The sequence below is a fragment of the Cherax quadricarinatus genome, chromosome 24 (genome assembly GCF_038502225.1).
Source record: "Cherax quadricarinatus isolate ZL_2023a chromosome 24, ASM3850222v1, whole genome shotgun sequence".
Classification (NCBI taxonomy): Eukaryota; Metazoa; Arthropoda; class Malacostraca; order Decapoda; family Parastacidae; genus Cherax; species Cherax quadricarinatus.
The window spans coordinates 40,381,342-40,405,209 of NC_091315.1; the positions used below are offsets into that span (position 1 = coordinate 40,381,342).

A 23,868-nucleotide genomic window follows, 5' to 3' on the forward strand; every position below is an offset into this window, starting at 1 on the left:
GGTGAAAGTATTGAATGGATGATGAAAGTATTTTCATTTTGGGGATTTTCTTTCTTTTTGGGTCACCCTGCCTAGGTGGGAAATTGCCAACTTGTTGAAAAAAAAAATAAAACTATGTGCTTCTAAACTGTTGTATCTGGGCACCTCGGCAAAAACCAGACATTCACAAGGGTTAGGATCCCCTAACCCTTGTGAATGTGGCGGGCCTCCTGTATAGACATTTTCATTATCTCTGATTTTTTTTTTTTTCAAAATTATATTAGAAACACACCACATACCATATAAACATAATAAATACAGTGGACCCCCGCATAACGATCACCCCCGAATGCGACCAATTATGTAAGTGTATTTATGTAAGTGCGTTTGTACGTGTATGTTTGGGGATCTGAAATGGACTAATCTACTTCACAATATTCCTTATGGGAATAAATTCGGTCAGTGGAAATATAAACACAAATGCAGTATAATGTGATCCTTTATTGACAACGTTTCACCCACACAGTGGGCTTTTTCAAGTCACACACGGATCTACCTGGGGTTGGAAGGTACGAGAGTATTTATAGTCATGTTCAGAATGTTGAGGTCAGGTGGAGAATGCTGCATCTGATGATCTACCGGGTGGGGTTATAGAGTCTTGGGTAGCTTGGCAGGGGTATTGGACAAGTTGTGAGTAGACCTTCTGCAGTGTTCTATGTTCTTATGTGGGATAGCGATGAAGAAGTTTCTTGGCGAGTGGTTCAGCTATGTTATAGAAGCCATTGTTCTGGTTGAAATTGTTGGTTGTAGAGATGAGCGATGATTCCAGGATTCTTCTGTATTGAGTGTTGTCTTCTGTGGCTATAAGTCTTGAGTTTCTGTAGTTAATTAAATGGTTGTGTGAATTGCGATGTTGTACACAGGCATTCGGTCAGTACTGGCACATGAACATACTTCTGGAGTGAAAAAATATCGTTAACCGGGGGTCCACTGTACAACCATAGTAGAACAAATTGACATAAATATGAGATGTGGTTGCCAGGCAGCTTGTAGTAGTGATGGCAAGAATTCTGTTTTCTCTAGTCCAACACCAGAGAAGTTGTGTACAGTATAGTATTACTGGAGGGTAACTGTAGAAAAATGTTCCTTTCGTATGCCTTCACTCTTAGTTTCATTCACTCTAAAAATGGTTTGTTGCATGAGCATGGGAGCATTACTGTTATTTATTCTACTGCACTAACATGAAGTCAACTTGTACACAATGTAAGATGCTTGTATTGTGGGAAAATAGCTTCACAGATGCATGCATTATGGGAAATGAACATGTATGAATTGCATTTGTCTGACCACCCACCACCTGTTCACTCTTAGTTTGTTTACAGTCTCTTTGTGTATCTTGTTTAGGATGGCATCTAAGGGTAGTTGTGATTTTTAAAAACAGGAGTCATCAGCCTCTTACATTAAATGCCAAGTTAGAAATGATTAAATTCAGTGAACAAGATGTCAGTGGAAGTAAGCATAATAATAATAATTGCTTTGGGGTGCTTCAAGATTTTTTCAAAATTATATAAGAAATCCACTACATATATAAAGAAAATATATACAGTTGTAGGAAAACAAATAAGCATTGTGAGGTGTGGTAGTTGGGCAGGCTACCACACCTGACTTTTTATAATAAATACTACTCACCTTTTACCCTACATTAAGACTACAAATATTTTAAAGTAAGTTATGAGTGTACTGTATGTGCATTTTACATTTTTTGTTGTTCTTTATGTTTAGTTCTGTTGCTAACTTAACCCTTTGACTATTTCGGTCGTATATATAAGTCTTACGAGCCACCGTTTTTGACGTATATATACTCGTAAATTCTAGCTGCTTGAAATCAAGCAGGAGAAAGCTGGTAGGCCCACATGTGAGAGAATGGGTCTGTGTGGTCAGTGTGCACCATATAAAAAAAATTCTGCAGCACACAGTGCATAATGAAAAAAAAAAACTCCGACCGTTTTTTTTTTTTTTTTAAATGCTGACTTTGTGGTCTATTTTCGTATAGTATTTATGGTTGTATTCTCGTTTTCTTGGTCTCATTTGATAGAATGGAAAACATATTATAGAAATAGAGGTGATTTTGATTGGTTTTACTATGAAAAAAACTGACAGAGTCTGACAATCCTATGCTGACAGAACCTTGAAATGGAGCTCAAAGTAGGGGAAATGTTTGATTTTTGCCGATGTTAAAAAGTAAACAAATGATGTCATTTTCCAATAGATGTCCAAGTAGCCATTCTAATATGCAGTCATGAATGGGTTGACATTATTTATACAATTATTACAATATTGCAGTAGTCTGCATAACAGTAAATCTTATATTTTTTGTTTGAATAAAAATTCAGAATAGAAAGCAAGAGTAATATCAGGGGGGCCTGGAGATGTGACTCATTAACATAGAAAATGTTATTTTAGAGCCAGGAATGTCTGCATTGTTCATTCTGGACCCTATTTTGAAATTGTCATATTTTTTAATTTTCGTGAAATTGGCCAAATTGCAATTTTCTATGTTATTGGGTAGATGAAATTGGTAAATGGGCAATTTCTTGTACTCAATCGATAGAAAAAAATGGAGTTCTAAAGAAATAGCTGAGTTTGGTCGACTGGAACAATAGAATTAGCCAAAAATAGGGCTCAAAGTGGGCGAAATCGCTGATTCATAAATACTGCCGAGGTTGCCAACTTCACGAGAGCGTAATTCCAAAAGTTTTCTGTCAAATTTCGTTCTTTTGGTGTCATTACAATTGGGAAAAGGTTCTCTATCATTTCGTAATAATTTTTTTTTTTTACGAAATGATAGAGAATCTCTCTCTCTTTTTTTTTTTTTTTTTTAAATTTTGCGACACCAGAGACAACCTCAGGATTTGGGGTTGCGACAGTCAAGGGGTTAATATACGATAGTGTAATCTTGTTATCAGGCATTTATATGCCTGATAACACATCAGGCATTTATATGCCTGATAACGGCATATAAGTGCAGGCTACGGCGGTAGCCTGGAACCTAACCTGCCGTAGAAATGGGGAGCTCCTGTATTGTATGCCTCTTTGAAACATTAGCAATGCATGATCATCCATGCTGGTGTTCTACTTTGAATCTAATACTCTCTAAATTTTAAAAATTTTCTTATCTCTTCCAGCAATTTGAATGTTGTACATGTTAGGGTTTCAAAATTACTTGGCATATACTGTATTTCTTTCATTGTGATTAAATTGCATGCTAAAATATCACGTGTGGGTTGTGACTTTATTCCATGTACAGTATATAGTCTTATATTCCTACTCATGTATTTTGTATTTGTTTTGAAAATTGTATTGATCAGTATTGAAGTATATATTTGAAATATATTCAAATTATATTACAATATAGTTCTTGATTTGATGAGTTACTTTGATTTTTTGACTTCAATGTTTTGTATACTCTTTGTAGATGGGAATAATATTCCTCCAATTATTGTGATGGAGGGAAGAAGTGCAGCAGATGCCATTGACAGTATGGACGTCAGTATGGCAGACACGCTTATTGGAACAGCACCCAGTGGCAGTGGGGCAGAAGTGGATACCCTTGATATGGCTGCCATCGCAAAGGACGCCACAGAAAACATTATTGCGTCTAGTGGTTCTGCTCGTACAGATGTTTTAGGGAATGTTATTCGCTCTCAGCGTGCTAAAAAAAGGCAGCAGCTTAACTTGGCGAAGAAGATGGCAGAACTTGGTTGCCATACATCCAGTGACCATTCCAGTAAGATGATATATTTTCAAAATCACAAAAATATGCTTAAACATTGTCTTTTTATTTCACTTTTGCATATTTTATTAACCAAGTTGGGTTGTGTGAGTTGGTATGAGGAAGGATGTGTAAGGCTGTGTAAGAATGGAAAAGAACATTACATCTATCCTGCTGGATAGTAGAAAATTGTGATTTTTTGTAGATAAGTACTGTAAGTGCTAAAAGTAGGCCTTAGACAGGGATGTGTAATGTCACCATGGTTCTTTAACATATGTATAGATGGGGTTGTAAAAGAAGTAAATGCTAGGGTGTTGGGAGAGGGGTAGGATGAAGTTATGGGGAATCAAATACAAAATGGGAGTTGACACATTTACTTTTTGCTGATGATACTGTGCTTTTGGGAAATTCTAAAAAGAAGTTGCAGAGGTAGTGGATGAATAAGGGAAGGTGTGTAAAGGAAGAAAGTTGAAAGTGAACATAGATAAGATTAAGGCGATGAGGGTATCAAATGAGTTACGTAAAGAAAAATTGGATATCACATTGGAGGAAGGGAAGGATTATGGAAGAAGTGAATATGTTCAGATATTTGGGAGTAGACTTGTCAGAGGATGGGTTTATGAAGGATGAGGTAAACCATAGAAATGATGAAGGAAAAAGGGTAGGTGGTGCATTGAGGTATCTATGGAGAAGGGAATGTATGAGAGTATAGTGGCACCAACACTCTTATATAGGTGTGAAGCATGGGTTGTAAATGCTTGCAGGAAGGAGAACATTGGAGGCAGTGGAGATGTTATGTCATGTATGGTGTAAATATTATGCAGAGAATTTGCAGATGTGGAAATTAGGAGGAGGTGTGGAGTTACTAAAAGTATTATTCAGAGGGCTGAAGAGGGGTTGTTAAGATGGTTTGGTCATTAAGAGAGGGTGGAACAAAAGAGGATAACTTGGAGGGTGTATAAATCTGTAGTGGAGGGGAGGAAGGGTAGGTGTCATTCTTGAAAAAGATGGCGGAGGGAGTGAAAGAGGTTTTGTGGGCAAGGAACTTTGACATACAGCATGCATGTTAGGAGTGAATGGAGACAAATGGTTTTTGGGACTTGACGAGCTGTTGGAGTGTGAGCAGGGTAATATTTTGTGAAGGGATTCAGGGAAACTGGTTAGCTGGACTTGAGGGGAGATTCATGGTTCCCGCGCGCGGAGCAAAAAAAAATTCGAAAATATATGAAAACTGAGTTATTGTTACCAAAAAATAGCTGAACTTTCTGGCTACACGCTGGTATAATTATTATCCTTGTACGATGTTTCTAAAAGGAATTACAGCCATTTATAACAGGCATGGTGACAGCGCTGACGCAACATATTGCGTAAGAAGCGCTGACTCAGCTTTGTTGACGTTTTTGTTACGTTTTTCCCCGTGTTATTTTTATCGTTTTCGTATATCTTTGTGTAAAATATAATACAAATTCACCATCTGAGATCATTCCCGAGTGGGCGGAGCTAATATGGTCACGGCACCAATCGGGAACCCCTGGGAATAGTGCACAAAATGGCGGACACCTCCAGCCAACAAAATATTCCATACCCACGCTAATATCAATTATAAGGCTTATTTATCTATCACAATTGATCTATTATGATATAATGCAATATAATAATAGCATATAAACATAAAAAGTACACCTTAAAAAAAATATATACATGTATAGCATAATATGACGCCCCGAGGAAAAAATTTCTATCGATATTTCCCCTGAAGGTGAAGAGAGGGTCCGACCTCTCTCATCAGTGATGAGAGAAAACGGATTTACAATGGTTAACTGTAATAAACAGTCGTAGGTCACGCAAAAAGTGTAAAATAAAGCGAATTTTTCGGGGAAAAAAATTATTTCCCGGGCAGCGGGGGTGCCGCGCGCTTCGGCCTATATCTCGAAAGTAAGTTATTTACCTATTTAGGGGAAGATCACCTTTATTTATGATTGAATTGACTTGATTTTTCACAACAAACATAGGAGAATGATTGCTTTACGAGGTAGCGATCGTGTTTCTGAACTATCCAAAATATTTTTAGATTTATGTGGACAACAAGGCCGACATCTTCCAATATATCAAAAAAGTTATGAAACTTTATTTTTTTTTAGCATGAAGATAAGGTTTATTTTAGAATTGAAATCGACAATTGATGGAATTAGAGGTGTTCTATCAGCAGCAAGTGTCAAAACCACTTGTCCAAGTACCACTGAGAAAATGTGCCCTGCCAAATGTAATTTTTCGTAAATTTTGCATATTTCATTTCCTTTTTGGCCGATATGATTGAAACTTCAGCACAGGATACTCGATATAACCTTCTAATAGTACACCAAAAATGAACGTAATCGGTTCATAAAAAAAATGTCGTTAAAATGCGGACTGCATCCGCCCTTGAGTCCTGGAGGTGGAAAGTACAATGCCTGCACTTTAAAGGAGGGGTTTGGAGTGACATCTAAACTGTCATATCTGGGTGCCTCTGCAAAGACAGTGATTATGTGTGAATGATGGTGAAAGTTTTTCTTTTTTGGGTCACCCTGCCTTGGTAGGAGACGGCCGACATGTTAGAAAAAAAAAAGTGCTATATGGTAGATTCTATGCCAAGAATAGGAGGCTATTATTTTTTTATTGTAGCTGTACTTACTTTCTCTTTTTTTTTTAACTTAATGGCTGTCTCCTGTCAAAGCAGTGACCCAAAGAAGAAAACATGTTCACTATCTTTCATTCAGTCACCATTGTTCCAGAAGTGTGCTGACATCACAGTCAGATTACCCTCATACAGCACTATCCCACCCCCTTCAGAGTGCAGGCATTGCCCTTCCCACCTCCAGGACTAAGTCCAGCTAATCAGTTTCCCTGAATCCCTTCATAGATGTTAACCTTTCACACACTCCGATAGAATGTCCATTAAAAACCACTTGTCTCCATTCACTCCTGTCAAACATGTTCACAAAAGCTTGCTGGATGCTCAAGCCCCTATGACTCAGTGCCTCTTTTATCCCCTCCCTTCAACCATTCCTGGGACAACCCTAGCCCTCCTACCTTCCACCCAAGATATGTATACCCTCTTTGTCAATCTATCTCCTCTATCCTTTACATGCCCAAACCACCTCAACATCCCTTCCCAAGCCTTCTCAATTGTACCCTTTATATGATTCAATTCTTTTACACGGTATTCACCCCACACATTACTCTCAAACACGAAATTTCCACTGACTAGCCACCGCCTCACATCCATATAAAAGTGTTGGTACCACCATACAGGCAGGCATACCTTGCTAATAAGGCAGGTTAGGTTGCAGACCACTGCCATACAGTGAATCACAACCTTTTCACCTGCCAGTGCATATAAAAGCCTGAAAACATGTTTGCATTATCATTTATTAAATGCACAATAGCACTAGGCACTTAATTTCTTTCAAGAACTTCTCCTTCGAGTTCTCTACTGTGCTAACTGTTTGTTGCACATAACCTTGCTTATGGCCTATTTTAGTGTTCAGCATGCCTTTCTCACTAAGCTTGATCATTTTAAGCTTTTGATTTAAAAAGACTTGTGACTTTTCTTTTCACTAGCATTAAATTAGAGGCCACTATACTGTAATAATTACAATAATAACAATAGCACAAATAAAAATTTTGAAAATTGTCAGAATACGATACCGAGATATGAAGTGCACAAATGCTGTAAACATACTGAACGCAGATATCATAATGGTGCCAGTCAGCTAATGTGCACACCACTGCATAAAATAATGAACATCAATGTAACTGAAAAATGCTGTACAGTGGACCCCCGCATAGCGATCACCTCCGAATGCGACCAATTATGTAAGTGTATTTATGTAAGTGCGTTTGTACGTGTATGTTTGGGGGTCTGAAATGGACTAATCTACTTCACAATATTCCTTATGGGAACAAATTCGGTCAGTACTGGCACCTGAACATACTTCTGGAGTGAAAAAATATCGTTAACCGGGGGTCCACTGTATTAGCAAAGCACTTTAATGCGAGGTGCCATTTTAGGTATACCTGTATTCTGATACAATCCTTTTTCTGCCTCCTTAGATAAACTTTTCTTTCTATACATGCCTTAACTCAGCTCACCTTTTTTTTTTCCCCTCACATTTAAATGTTTGACCATGTTACTCGTTTTTAGTTGAAGGAATTTTAAATTAATTTATTATTAAAACATTTTAAAGTAATTTTCTCGAGTGTTTGTGTGTTTTAAAGGGATGTGCCTTTATGCTTGTAAAGGGCTCTTGATCCAAAGAACTGGAGCTTCCCTTCTTTTCCTCTCGTCGAACCTGATGCTTCCTATGAACGTATTTAAATTGTCAAAACTTAGGTATTATTATTGTTGAGTAGCTTGAATGTTTTAATTCATATACAGTAGGACCCTGCTTTTTAGTGCTTTGCTTTACAGCAATTCTCTAATATGGACATTTCAAATTATAACAAAAAAATTTGTTTACACGGCTCCTTGATTCGCTATTATGGCATCTGTGTGCCACTCTTGTTTGTTTACATCCTCCATGAGCCCCATGTCTCTTGATTATGTCTGGAAACTTTAAAAAATTTCAAGTGTTTTAAAGTTATTGCATATATATATTTTTTTTAACACATCGGCCGTTTCCCACCAAGGCAGGATGACCCAAGAAGAAAGAAAAAACTTTCATAATCATTCAACACTTTCACCATCAGTCATACATATTCACTGTCTTTCCAGAGGTGCTCAGATATGGCAGTTTAGATGTCCCTCCAAACTGCCAATATCTCAAACCCCTTCTTTATCCCTTTGAGGGGCCTTGACCCCAATCTTAAAATTCCTCACAGGGTCCAAGAAGTTATTATTTTTTATGAAATGCTAGATAATCTTTTTCTGAAGGTAATAAAACAAAAAGTATGAAATTTGATCAAAAATTGGTGAAACTACGCTCACGAATTTAGCTGTGTTAGTGATATTTGTGCATCAGCAATTTTGCCCGCTTTGAGTCCTATTTTCTGCCAATTATATTGTTCCATTAGACCAAATTCTTAGCTATTTCGCTAGTATGTGTTCCATTTTATCTGTTAAGCACAACAAATTGCCCAGTCAACTATTTCAACTACCCAGTAAAGTGACCGGAAATTGGTAATTTGACCAATTTCACACAAAGTTCAAAATACAATGGATCCTCAGTTACCGGCCGTAATCCATTCCAGAAGCTCAGCCTAAAACTGAAATGGCCGAAAACCAAAATAATATTTCCCATAAGAATTAATGTAATTACGGTTAATCCGTTACAGACACCCAAAAATCTTTCTTTCTTTCAACACACCGGCCGTATCCCACCGAGGTGGGGTGGCCCAAAAGGAAAAAACGAAAGTTTCTCTTTTTAAATTTAGTAATTTATACAGGAGAAGGGGTTACTAGCTCCTTGCTCCTGGCATTTTAAATGCCTCTTATAACATGCATAGCTTATGGAGGAAGAATTCTGTTCCACTTCCCCATGGAGATAAGAGGAAATAAACAAAAACAAGAACTAGTAAGAAAATAGAAGAAAACCCAGAGGGGTGTGTATATATATGCTTGTACATGTATGTGTAGTGTGACCTAAGTGTAAGTAGAAGTAGCAAGACGTACCTGAAATCTTGCATGGTTTTTTTTTTTTTTTTTTTCAACAAGTCGGCCGTCTCCCACCGAGGCAGGGTGACCCAAAAAAGAAAGAAAATCCCCAAAAAGAAAATACTTTCATCATCATTCAACACTTTCACCACACTCACACATTATCACTGTTTTTGCAGAGGTGCTCAGAATACAACAGTTTAGAAGCATACACATATAAAGATACACAACATATCCCTCCAAACTGCCAATATCCCAAACCCCTCCTTTAAAGTGCAGGCATTGTACTTCCCATTTCCAGGACTCAAGTCCGACTATATGAAAATAACCGGTTTCCCTGAATCCCTTCACTAAATATTACCCTGCTCACACTCCAACAAATCGTCAGGTCCCAAGTACCATTCGTCTCCATTCACTCCTATCTAACACGCTCATGCACGCTTGCTGGAAGTCCAAGCCCCTCGCCCACAAAACCTCCTTTACCCCCTTTCTCCAACCCTTTCGAGGACGACCCCTACCCCTCCTTCCTTCCCCTATAGATTTATATGCTTTCCATGTCATTCTACTTTGATCCATTCTCTCTAAATGACCAAACCACCTCAACAACCCCTCTTCTGCCCTCTGATTAATACTTTTATTACTCCACACCTTTTCCTAATTTCCACACTCCGAATTTTCTGCATAATATTTACACCACACATTGTCCTTAAACAGGACATCTCCACTGCCTCCAACCGTCTCCTCGCTGCTGCATTTACCACCCAAGCTTCACACCCATATAAGAGTGTTGGTACTACTATACTTTCATACATTCCCTTCTTTGCCTCCATAGATAACGTTTTCTGACTCCACATATACCTCAACGCACCACTCACCTTTTTTCCCTCATCAGTTCTATGATTAACCTCATCCTTCATAAATCCAGAACTATGGGACAGACCCTCAAAGGGTTGAAGTGCAGGCATTGTACTTCCTATTTCCAGGACTCAAGTCTGGCTAACTGGTTTCCCTGAATCCTTTCACAAACTGTTACCCTGCTCACATTCCAACAGCTCCAACACATTACCTACCGTAACATGTTTTCATCCTCAGCTTATAGTGAGTGGTTAATATATTTATTGTAGGAAGTCTGAATAAATGAAGAATGGGTTTAATTGAAAACTGCTGCATTAGCGAAAAGCCTTAAAGCAAAGTACTGTAAATCGAGGTCCCTCCTATACGTATTTTAAGTATTTGAGGAGCATATACATCTTCCATCTTCATAATTAATGCATTACAATTGTATCATTATTTATTGGCACGAAAGACCATGATTGCCTCTCTTAATTGCCCTAATGTAATTAAAATGTAGTTGATATAACTGTCTAGACTTCCATGTTTGAAAAGTAGAAAATGAGGTAATAATTACTAAATAAAAAACTTTTTCTTTTTACAGTACAGTAGAGTAGGGCTCCGCTTTGCGGTGTTCTGCTAATACAGACATTTCAAATTACATATGACTAAAACTCACTATATGGCTCCACCCAACTGACTCTAATATGGTCACTGCGTACCACCCGGTTTGTTTACATTCTCCATGAGCTCATGAGCACCACGTCTCTCCATTATGTTTCAAAACTTACCAAAATTTCAAGTGTTTTAAAATTATTTCATGTTTTATATATTTTTTTATTAACACATCAGCCTTCTCCCACCAAGGCAGGGTGGCCTGAAAAAGAAAAATTTTCACCATCATTCACTCCATCACCTGCAACATTAACATGCCTCCTTCAGAGTGCAGGCACTGTACTTCTCAAATCCAGGACTCAAGTTCAGCTTGCAAGTTTCCCTGAATCCCATCATAAATGTTACCTTGCTCACACTCCAACAGCACGTCAAGTTCTAAAAAACCATTTGCCTTCATTCACTCTTGTGTAACATGCTCATGCATGCTTGCTGGAAATCCAAGCACCTCTCACACAAAACCTCCTTTACCCTGTCCCTCCATCCTTTCCTAGGCTGACCCCTACCCTGCCTTTCCTACACTACAGATTTATACACTCGAAGTCATTCTGTTTAGTTCCATCTTCTCTACATGTCTGAACTACCTCAACAACCCCTTCTTAGCCCTCTGGATAATAGTTTTGGTAATCCTGGATCTCCTCCTAATTTCCAAACTACGAATTCTCTGCAGTACATCCACACCACACATTGCCCTCAGACATGACATCTCCACTGATAATTATACTTATGTGTACTTGTACGTAAATAAACTTACACACTGTGCTGGCATGCAGGTACACATTAAAACCACTAAGAGTGTCTTATTATTCTTGAAGATGCTATGTTAACCCTTTGACTGTTTCAGTCATATATATACATCTTAGGAGCCAGTGTTTCAAACGTATTAATACGCCAAAATTCTAGTGGCTTCAAATCAAGCGGGAGAAAGCTGGTAGGCCCACATATGAGAGAAAAAATCCTGCAGCACGCAGTGCATAATGAGAAAAAAAAATCCGACCGTCTTTATGGATAAAAATGCCAACTTTGAGGTGTATTTTCGTATAGTATTTATGGTTGTATTCTTGTTTTCTTGGTTTCAGTTGATAGAATGAAAGACATATTACAGAAATGGAGATGATTTTGATTACTTTCACAATGAAAAGAAGCTTGAAATTGAGCTCAAAGTAGAAGAATTGTTCAATTTTTGCCGATGTTCGAGAGTAAACAAATCACACCACGCGTCCATGTCAACTAGTGAGTCTAATATATTTTCACAAGTGCACTGATATTATTTATACCATTTTTACAATAATGCAGTAGTCTGCATAACAGTAAACCTTCTATTTTTTGTGTGAAAAAAATTCAAAATAGAAAGCAAGAGTAATATGTCTAAGATGCATAACAGTAAACCTTCTATTTTTTGTGTGAAAAAAATTCAAAATAGAAAGCAAGAGTAATATGAGAGGGGCCTGGAGACAAGACTAATGAACAGAGAAAATGTTATTTTAGTGCTAGGAATGTCTGCATTGTTTATTCAGGGACCCTATTTTGAAATTGGCACCTTTTTTAATTTGTGTGAAATTGGCCAAATTGCCAATTTCTGACCACTTTATTGGGTAGTAGAAATAGGTAAATGGATGGTTTCTTGTACTCAGTCGATAGAACAAATGGAGTTCTAAAGATATAGCTATGAGTTTGGTCAGCTGGAACAATGGAATTGGCCAAAAATAGGGCTTAAAGCGGGCAAAATTGCTGATGTATGTATATCGCCAAGATCGCGAACTTCGCTAGAGCGTAATTCCATAAGCTTTACATCAAATTTCATACTTTTGGTGTTGTTACCATTAGGAAAAGATTCTCTATCATTTCATAAGAATTTTTTTTTTTTTCCCAAATTATTTGCGACACAGACACTTTAGGATTTGGTGTCGCAACAGTTAAAGGGTTAATGATAATAATAATACTCAATAATAATCACTCTGAGGCGCATTAAATGTTGTATATTATGTTAATATACGTATTTTCATTAATCCATCTATGATATTTTTTCAGAATTATTTAATAAACATGCTACATAACATATAAGCATGATAAATTCACCCCACAGTAGAATAAGGTAGCATAAATATGAGGTGTTTTTCCCAGTCATCTTGTCAGAGTGTCGGAAAGAATAATATTTTCTGTAGTTCAACACCAAAGAAAAGGTGTACACAATAGTATTCCTGGGAGTAACTGTAGAAAATTATTCCTTTCATATGCCTTCACTCAGAGTGTCATTCCTTCTAAAAAGGGTGTTACACAAGAATGGTAGTGTTGCTCTTTATTTATTCTACTGTACCAGCGTGGCAGCGCTGTATAGCCCTTGTGGCTTAGCGCTTCTTTTTTATTATAATAATAATAATGTACCAGCGTGGAGACAACTTGTGCACAATATAAAGTGTTTGTATTAGGGTATAAGCTTCACAAACATGGAAACGAACATGCATCAACCATAACCAGACGCATTTGTCTGCTTGTTTACATACTCCGCGTTTTTGTCCTCTCTCATTTACTTGTTCTCGCTCTCTCTCGTTTATTCGTTTTATCTCGTGTACTCTCCTCTCACCCTACATTAATACTACAGATATTTTCAGGAAAGTAATGAGTGTACTGCATATGCATTCTATCACTCTAGGGAGCTTTAAATGTATATTACATGTAGGTGGGGTGGCCATACCTGCCACACCTGACTACCATACCTACCACATCTTACCTCTTACAATAAATACTACTCACCTCTTACCCTACAGTAAGACTACAAATAATTTTAGGTAAGTAATGAGTGTACTGTATATGCATTTTATCGCTCTAGGGTACTTTAAATGTCCTAGTATATTACGTGTGGGTGGGGTGGTCATGAAGCCTACCATACCTGACTTCCTACAAATAAATACTACTTGCCTCTCACCCTACAGTAAGACTACAAATATTTTAAGGTAAGTAATGAGTGTGCTGTACGTGCATTTTATCACTTTAAGGCGCTTTGAAGGTCATAGTACAGTGGACCCCCGGTTAACGATATTTTTTCACTCCAGAAGTGTGTTCAGGTGCCAGTACTGACAGAATTTGTTCCCATAAGGAATATTGTGAAGTAAATTAGTCCATTTCAGATCCCCAAACATACACGTACAAACGCACTTACATAAATACACTTACATAATTGGTCGCATTCGGAGGTGATCGTTATGCGGGGGTCCACTGTATATTACGTGTTGATGGGGTGGCCAGGTGGGCTACCTTACATACCACACCTGACTTCATACAATAAATACTTCTCTCTCACCCTACATTAAGACTACAAATATTTTAAGGTAAGTAATAAGTATGCTGTGTGTGTATTTTACTTTATTGTTTTTTAAATGCCTAGTTTTATTGTTAACTCAGTACATATATATGTTAGAGTAAACTTGTTATCTGGCATTTATGTGCATTTATAAGTGGAAAATATGGCGTTCTGCTTCCGGCGATGTCCATTTTCCGGTGATACCTGGGAACCTAACCTGCCATATATGTGGGGCCCTGCTGTACTTACTTTAATTGCTGTTTTAGTGTGTCTATGATTGTTTTATTATTAACCAATGTTTTTTGCACTTGTGTTTGGATATAAATGATATACATATAATGTTTTATTTGCAGCTGGGGAAGGAATTGTGAGTTTTACCAATGATGTAGTTTTATCTGCCTCTGCAGTAACAATGTCTGCCACAGCACATCTTCAGTCTGCCCTTCTACAGGTAAATGAATTTATCTCACATTTGTAAATTTATTTAGATGAAATGTGAAAATTATAATAACAGCAATACAGAGAATAAAGTAGAATTTTGCTGGGGGTAGCTTGTAATAAGCAAAGGGAAATAAGCAAAGGACCCCAATGGAAATATGTCAGACTTCTTTTGGGTTATCCTAGGTACTTTACACATATGCTTCTTTGTATGATAATCTATGTAACTGTATTTGTGTATACCTGAATAAATTTACTTACTGGTAAGCTCAAGGGTACTAGAGAAACTGATAACACAAATAACTTTTCTCTGAATTACATCAAGTGTTTTTGGTAGAAAGGGAAACTTCCCCAGATGACAGAATAGAACTCAGGACAGGGGTAGAAAAGGGAGTTTATAGAGAAGAGGAAAACTGCTATAGCAATTTAATAAATGTGTCATCCTATCAGATGCTTGTGAAATATGACTCCAGTTGATTTTATTGGGCATAAATGATGTATTAGATCATCAACCAGATTGATATATAACTGGACATTTAAGACACAGAAGCAGTATGAAGTCTTTATTAATTAACTGTTTCACTCATGCAGGGAGCTTTATCGACATACAGTGGACTACTAATCCACTTGATCATAATTTATGTTTTCAATTTTTTTTTTTTTACACACTGGCCTACTCCCACTGAGGCAGGATGACTTGAAGAAGAAGAAATGAAAGGTCATCCATTCTTTTTACAATATAATTTAGCCATGTAGGAAGTGATTAACACACATTCTTCAGGGTTTCATGGGTTAGATTTACCCATGACTTACAGGTGACATCCTAAAGCCATACGAGTGGGCTGATAACCTGTTCCTTGTAGATCTCTGTCATAGCCCAGAGGTTCTCACTGGTTCAAGTCTGGGAAATATCCTGGTCATTCATCAAAGAAGGGTACCTCACAGCTAGGAAGCCACTGAGCAGCAGATTTTGTGGTGTCTTGCCATTCTAGTTACATTATTACAGTTAATGTTAGTGGGGTAATTTTTTAGGCTTTTATGGATGTGCTTTTGGTCTGGTCATGTCATCAACACTGTCTTCAAGGAACGGACACAACCAAACTCTTGCTCGATACTAACACATATTAGTGGCTTCTGTTTCCTTCATTTGATGGCCTGTTTTATGTAATTCAATGATCCCTGCAATTGTCTCTTGTGTCAGCAACTTTCTCCTGCTTATATTAATGTGTCACTAGGCAAAAATGTCTGACAAACTAAGCTCCAAAGACCATACTGCATATAGGTACCACAAACACAGAAACCATCTAACACACAAGCCTAGGCGCCTAAGACGTAGGACTTCAGTAGCATTAGGGAATCCTAAGACATCCCACTTTGAGTTGCAAATCATATAACTTTTTGTCCCATTGACAAGCTTGCTATGGTAGGGTATTACTTTGGGCGTTGAGGTATGCTGAGCATATACCCTGAGTACTTTAACCCTTTGACTGTTTTCGACGTATAAATACGTCTTACGAGCCAATGTTTCTGAGGTTTATATACTCAATAATTCTAGCGGCTTCAAATCAAGCGGGAGAAAGCTGGTAGGCCCACATGTGAGAGAATGGGTCTGTGTGGTCAGTGTGCACCACATAAAAGCGGGAGAAAGCTGGTAGGCCCACATGTGAGAGAATGGGTCTGTGTGGTCAGTGTGCACCACATAAAAAAAATCCTGCAGAACACATTGCGTAATGAGAAAAAAAAACTGATCGTTTTTTTGGAATAAAACGGCGACTTTGAGGTGTATTTTCGTATAGTATTTATCGTTGTATTCGCGTTTTCATGGTCTTAGGTGATAAAATGGAAAACATATTACAGAAAGAGAGATGATTTTCATTACTTTGACGATGAAAACGACCTTCAAACTGAGCTCAAAGTAGCGGAAATGTTCGATTTTTACCAATGTTCAGGAGTAAATAAATCACACCACACGTCCAATACACGTCAACTGGGGAGTCTAATATTCTTTCACTAGTGCACTGATATTATTTATACCATTTTTACAATAATGCAGTAGTCTGCATAACAGTAAATTTTGTATTTTTTTGTATGAATAAAAAATCAAAATAGAAAGCAATAATATAAGAGGGGCCTAGAGATGTGACTAATGAACAGAGCATATGTTATTTTAGTGCCATGAATGTCTACCTTGTTTATTCTGGACCCTATTTTGAAATTGGCATCTTTTTTAGTTTGCGTGAAATTGGCCAAATTGCCAATTTCTGACCACCATATTGGGTAGTCCAAATTAGTAAATGGGAGGTTTCCTGCACTCAGCTGATAGATAAAATGGAGTTCTAAAGAAATAGCTATGAGTTTGGTCAACTGGAACAATGGAATTGGCTGAAAATAGGGCTCAAAGTCGGCGAAATCGCCGGTACGCATATGTCGCCGAGACCGCTAACTTCGCAGGAGCATAATTCCATGAGTTTTCGACCAAATTTCAAACTTTTGGTGTCATTACCATCGGGAAAAGATTCTCTATCATTTCATAAGAAAAAATAATTTTTTTTTTTTTTTTCAAAAATTGAACGACATAGAATGACAGTTTCAGAAAGGGGCCTGAAACAGTCAAAGGGTTAATGATGAGCACTGTATATTCTTGTTTAATGTTATACGGCTTCCCTGCATGAATGCAACAGTGTTAATTAATTATTAAAGGTTCCTGCTACTGATTTAATATCAACATGTCAGAACTTTGTGCCTGTATTTTCACATCTGTTTGTATATCCTTTTTTTTTTTTTTTTCAGGATGATGGTGTTGCTAGCGAGCTTTATCAAGAAACACTAATGGGTCATGATCTCCTCTCAGATCCCACCACTGATCCTCAGTCAACAATCAACCTTCGTGATTTAGAATAATGGTTTATACCGAAAGCTCCTTTTGCCAGGGTAAATTTTTATTTGCACTGTACTGTAATGATCTCATATGGCACAGCTGTGTTATTTTGTCATACATGATATGAATAAGTTTGATTTTGCTTGGTCATATTCCAAAAGGCTATTGTAATTTAATGTATTCCAGTAAACCCTGAATTTAATGGACTAATAGGGAGGGGAGGGGAGAGGGAGACTGATAATGGCAATTATGATGGATAGAGATGAGATTGTTTTACCATTATTGTAACAATAATGGGCAGTCCTGTAATCAGTGGACTTTGTCCAATGTTTCCAAATCAGTAGACCCAGTGGATTTTGTCTTGCATTTCTAAAATTCACTAAATTGAGGGTTTACTGTACTGTACTATGTTTAAAGTCAGCAGTTACCTCTTGGGTAGTTCCAGATAAATAGTGTTAACTAATTTTTTTTATAAATGATTTTATACAAAAGGGCTTCAGATGTATTGACTTTGTTCTGACAGTAACTGTAATATTAAAATGAATATTTAAAAGTGTGAGAAATATTCTTAGTTCTAAAACGAATTGATATATTATTAGTACTCTGCATAAGAAGTCTGAATGTTTCTACGATTTGGCATGATGTTAATCCAGTTATATAGACAATAGAGACTAAACTTATTTTAACCCTTTAACTGTGAAAGACCCTGGAAAAAAAATTACTGTGAGTTCATTTTTTTGTATCAAATAAGACTAAAATGAGTGGACTTGGATAAAAACTTAGGATTTTATGGTATGTTGAATTTGTTGAAAAAAATTATCACTAATTGGCAACACTGGCATTGAAGTGCTAGCAGTGTTTACATTTTACAATTTATTGAGGTTAATGTATGATTGGTTTTCTGTTTTTAAATTTATTTTAATGTTTAACACTTTATATACTAATTTTTATAATATTAGTTGTGTTGCAAGGTGTTAAAGCACTTCAAGCAGTGCTTCACTTGGAATAACTGGAGTATAAATGGTATGACTGGTTTTTATTCTTTTTTATTTGTTTTACTATTTTGTTCTTCTAAGGCTGTGTACAAGAAATGCTTGTAATGTTACAATTGTTTCAGAGTGTAATACTCCTCAAAACATGGAAATGAGTCATATTGATTGACTTTACTGGGCTATGTATACAGTATATATACTTTATAATTGTTATTATATTATATTATTATTTACTATTTTGGTCTTCTAAGGCTATGTATAATGAATATTTGTAATATTACAATTATTTCCACGTGTATTGCTCTTCAGAGCATGGAAATTATTCCCATTGTTTGACTTTACTTGGTTATCCTGGGTTATATACCTAGTGTGCTTTGTGGCTGAATTCTACTGTTAGGATCATGAAATTGTAATAAATTTGGACTGAATAAGATACAGTGGTATCTCGAGTTTCGACCATAATTCGTTCCAGAAGGCTGTTCGAGTGCTGTTACTGAACGAATTTGTTCCCATAAGGAATAATGTAAATTAGATTAGTCTGTTTCAGACCCCCAAAAATACACTTACAAAAGCACAAAAGCACTTACAATAATACACTTACATAATTGTTCGAGTTCGGAGCTGTATGAAACTCGGGGTACCACTGTATCTTAGATTCACTTGCACCCTGTTTGCTGGTAGTGAAGTTGTTGGTAGAGCAACAGCTCCTGGTTCTTTTGTTTACCTTTGCTAGTGAGGCATACTAGTACATAGGACTTAGTCATCCCAATGAGTAGTTAATCATGATACATTGTGTGCACCCTGCTGGCCTTAGATTTTTTCAAATGTATGAATACAGTGGACCCCCGCATAGCGACTTTAATCCATGCAAGAGGGCTCATTGTTATGCGAAATGATCGGTATGCGAATGAATTTTCCCCATAAGAAATAATGGAAATCAAATTAATCCGTGCAAGACACCCAAAAGTATGAAAAAAAAAATTTTTACCACATGAAATATACATTTTCCTACACACAAAGAGAAGGATACATGCACAATAGTAGAGTAGTACATGCACAATATATATTGTGCATGTACTACTCTACTAAATGAAGAATAAATGACACTTACCTTTATTGAAGATGCAGCAATGACTGATGAGACACTGTGTCCTGGGAGTGCCTTTTCCTCCTGAGTACTGTAGGTCCTGTTTGGCATTTTCTTCCAGAACAGGCCTTATCACACTGTGTATGCCACTACGATTCTTAAATCTCTCAAACCAACCTTTGCTGGCTTTAAATTCACCAATATGAGCACTAGTTCCAGGCATTTTTCCCTGTTCACCTGGGTGTTAGTCGACTGGTGTGGGTTGCATCCTGGGAGACAAGATTAAGGACCCCAATGGAAATAAGTTAGACAGTCTTCGATGACACTGACTTTTTTGGGTTATCCTGGGTGGCAAATCCTCTGGGGTTAATTGTTTCTTGGTATTCTCAATAAGCCACACCAACAACGGTGCTACAGCAGCAGCAGCTGACAGTGCTACAGCAGCAGCAGCAGCTGACAGTGCTCCAGCAGCAGCAGACGATGCTACAGCAGCAGCAGACGGTACTACAGCAGCAGCTGACGGTGGTACAGCAGCAGCTGACAGTGCTACAGCAGCAGCAGACGATGCTACAGCAGCAGCAGATGGTACTACAGCAGCAGCAGACGGTACTACAGCAGCAGCAGCAGCTGACGGTGGTACAACAGCAGCAGCAGCTGACGGTGCTACAGCAGCAGCAGCAGCTGACAGTGCAGCAGCAGCAGCAGCAGCAGCTGACGGTGATACAGCAGCAGCAGCAGCTGTACCACCAATAGTAGCGATGGTTGATTGGGGTTTATTATACAACCTGGCCAGCTCAGAGACACGCACTCCACTTTCATACTTATCAATGATCTTTTTCTTCATCTCTATAGTAATTCTCACCCTTATTGCTGTAGGGTTGGCACTAGAAGCTTTCTTGGGGCCCATGGTCACTTATTTTGCAGATAAAATCACCAAAAACACTGTAATAATACGAAATGTTCCGATTGTATGCTTGGATGTTACCGCGGAGGCTGGCTGGTAAACAATGCCACCGGCGGCACATGTGAGGCTGGCTAAGGGCGCACATTGGACGCGTCTCGGACGAACAGCGGTGAGCGGGTTTTTGAGCGGTATGTGAGGCAAAATTTTTGCGATAAAAGCGAGCGGTATGCGGATTAAATGTTATGTGATGCCGACGGTATGCGGGGGTCCACTGTAGATGGAAGAAGACCAAAGAGTTGCCCTGAGGTAAAAAATATTGGCAGGTGGCAGATTTGTGGGACCAAAAAAATTGTGCATACTTGTACAGGAGGGCCCAGCTTATATGGCGGGTTAGGTTCCAGGCTACCACCGTAAAGCGGTAAATATGTTATCAGGCATATAAAAGCCTGATAATGTGTTTACACTATCGTATATTAAGCTAGCAGTAGAATTTTTTATCTTATTAACACATCGGCCGTTTCCCACCAAGATAGGGTCAATCTAAAAAGAAAACTTTCATCATCATTCACTCCATCACAATCTTGCCAGAGGCACGCTTACACTACATTTATAAAACTGCAACATTAACACCCCTCTTTGAAAGTGCAGGCACTGTACTTCCCATCTCCAGGACTCATGTCCAGCCTGCCAGCTTCCCTGAATCCCTTCATAAATATTACCCTGCTCACACTCCAACAGCACGTCAAGTCCTAGAAACCATTTGTCTCCATTCGCTCCTGTCTAATGTGCTCATGCATGCTTACTGGAAATCCAAGCCCTTCACACAAAACCTTTACCCTCTCCCTCCAACCTTTCCTAGGCTGACCTTTACCTGCTTTCCCTTCGCTATGGATTTGTACACTCTCCAAGTCATTCTATTTTGTTCCATCCTTTCTACATGTCCAAATCATCTCAACAACCTCTCCTCAGCCCTCTGGATAGTAGTTTTGGTAATCCTGCACCTCTTCCTAATTTCCAAACTATGAATTCTCTGCATTATATATCACACCACACATTGCCCTCAGACGCAACATCTCCACTGCCTTCAGCCTTCTGGTTGTTGCAACAACCATGTTAGAGCGTTGGTATAACTATACTCCCGTACATTGCCCTCTTTTCTTCCATGGATAAAGTTCTTTGTCTCCACAGACTCTCAGTGCATATTATAATATTCCATAGGATATGTGGCTTGAGTCTAGGAGATTATTCACATGAAATATACCCATGAACAAATCATAATAAGAAGTTATGATGAAAGTGAGGAGAACATGTACAAGTACGTTATTGCAGCCAGGGTTGGTGATGTACTTGTACGCATAAATTCTAGCGCCTTCAAATTGAGCGGGAGAAAGCTGTTAGGCCTACATGTGATAAAATGGGTCTGCGTGGTTAGTGTGCTCAGTAGGAAAAAAAATCTAGGCACCTGCATTGCATTGTGGGAGTGCTAATTCAGTGTGCCTTGTCACCAAGCCAAGTGGTAAAGAAGACCTCACTCTTCCTCAAATTGAGACTATTCTCTTCCCAAGTGATAGTTCTAACACAGATTGAAGTGTCACTGAAGATAGGGAAGGCATTATGGGGATGGGGAAGGCAGTGTGAATTTGTGTAAACAGCATTGGCTGGGTGACTGGCTTGCTGGCTGGTCAGGTGGCTGGCTGACTGGCTGGTCAGGTGGCTGGGTGGCTGGCTGGACAGGTGGCTGGCTGGCTGGCTGGTCAGGTGGGTGGGTGGCTGGGTGGCTGTATGTCTCATAGGTACACATAAATACAATTATACAGTGTAAATTACCTAGGATAACCCAAAAATTCCAGACTGGCAGATAATAGTATCAGGACTCAGATGTGACGCACTGCATCATGCGTAATACGTGTTGGTTCACTAGTGCCTCTGAGACAGAGAGGCAAGCAGACAGACAGACATGTTTGTGTAAAGTGAAAACAAAGAGAAGGCAGTGTACCCTCATCAAATGTCACCACTGTCATTAGTGGAGTGATAAGATAAGATGACGTTCATCAAATGTCACCACTGTCATTAGTGGAGTGATAAGATGAGTAACACACACCTCTTACACCATGCTTCAATTATTATTGGTTTTTTTTTAACAAGTCGGCCGTCTCCCACCGAGGCAGGGTGACCCAAAAAGAAAGAAAATCCCCAAAAAGAAAATACTTTCATCATCATTCAACACTTTTACCTCACTCACACATAATCACTGTTTTTTGCAGAGGTGCTCAGAACACAACAGTTTAAAAGCATATGCGTATAAAGATACACAACATATCCCTCCAAACTGCTAATATCCTGAACCCCTCCTTTAGAGTGCAGGCATTGTACTTCCCATTTCCAGGACTCAAGTCCAACTATATAAAAATAACCGGTTTCCCTGAATCCCTTCACTAAATATTACCCTCCTCACACTCCAACAGATCGTCAGGTCCCAAATACCATTCGTCTCCATTGACTCCTATCGAACACACTCATGCACGCCTGCTGGAAGTCCATGCCCCTCGCCCACAAAACCTCCCTTACCCCTTCCTTCCCATGTATCTTAGGTAATTTACACTATGTATAATTTTCTTTATGTGTACCTGTGAGACAGAGCCAGCCAGCCAGCTGGTCAGTCAGCTGGCCGGCCAGCTGGTCAGCCAGCCAGCCAGCTAGCCAGCCATGTTGTTTACACAAACCCACACTCCCATCCCCACCAAAACATTGCTGGGACCTATAAATACTATGTACAGTGGACCCCAGGGTTACATAATTAATCTGTTCCAGAGAGAGTGACTTATCCCGAATCTGACTTATTCCGAATTAATTTTCCCCATAAAAAATACTGGAAATCCAATTAATCCATTTCAGACACCCAAAAGTATTAAAAAAGAATGTTTTCTTCATGAAATATACATTTACCTACACAGAAAACAATGATACATGAAGAATAAAACAACATCACACTTACCTTTATTGAAGACATGGTGATGTATGGAAGACGGGAGGAGGGGAGAGGATGAAGGAGTTTACAATTGTTTGGAAGGGAAATCCCCTTCCATAAAGACTTCAGGTACCAAGTCCTTACCATGGGTTACTTCCCTCCTTTGTTTTTTAATGCTACTAGGACCAACTTGAGCGTGTTCGATAGGAGTGAATGGAGATGAATGGTATTTGGGACCTGACGATCTGTTGGAGTGTGAGCAGGGTAATATTTAGTGAAGGGATTCAGGGAAACCGGTTATTTTTATATAGCCGGAATTGAGTCCTGGAAATGGGAAGTACAATGCCTGCACTCTAAAGGAGGGGTTCGGGATATTGACAGTTTGGAGGGATATATTGTGTATCTTTATACGTG

At 38.5% G+C, this 23,868-nt stretch overlaps 1 protein-coding gene across 4 annotated transcripts in view; it reads left to right on the plus strand.

Moving 5' to 3' along the window:
- The window catches only part of LOC128690944 (uncharacterized), a 78,699-nt gene that overhangs the window by 38,717 nt on the left and 16,114 nt on the right, over positions 1 to 23,868 (plus strand). For 3 of the 4 annotated variants that reach the window (XM_053779736.2, XM_070088398.1, XM_053779738.2), the window contains exons 10-12: positions 3,455 to 3,766; positions 14,541 to 14,638; positions 17,416 to 22,618. In XM_053779736.2, the coding sequence (XP_053635711.2) occupies positions 3,455 to 3,766; positions 14,541 to 14,638; positions 17,416 to 17,526 (521 nt within the window). In that variant the 3' untranslated portion in view covers positions 17,527 to 22,618. Of the gene's footprint in view, positions 1 to 3,454; positions 3,767 to 14,540; positions 14,639 to 17,415; positions 22,619 to 23,868 lie in introns of those variants that run through there. The other variant, XM_053779737.2, reaches the window with a different exon arrangement.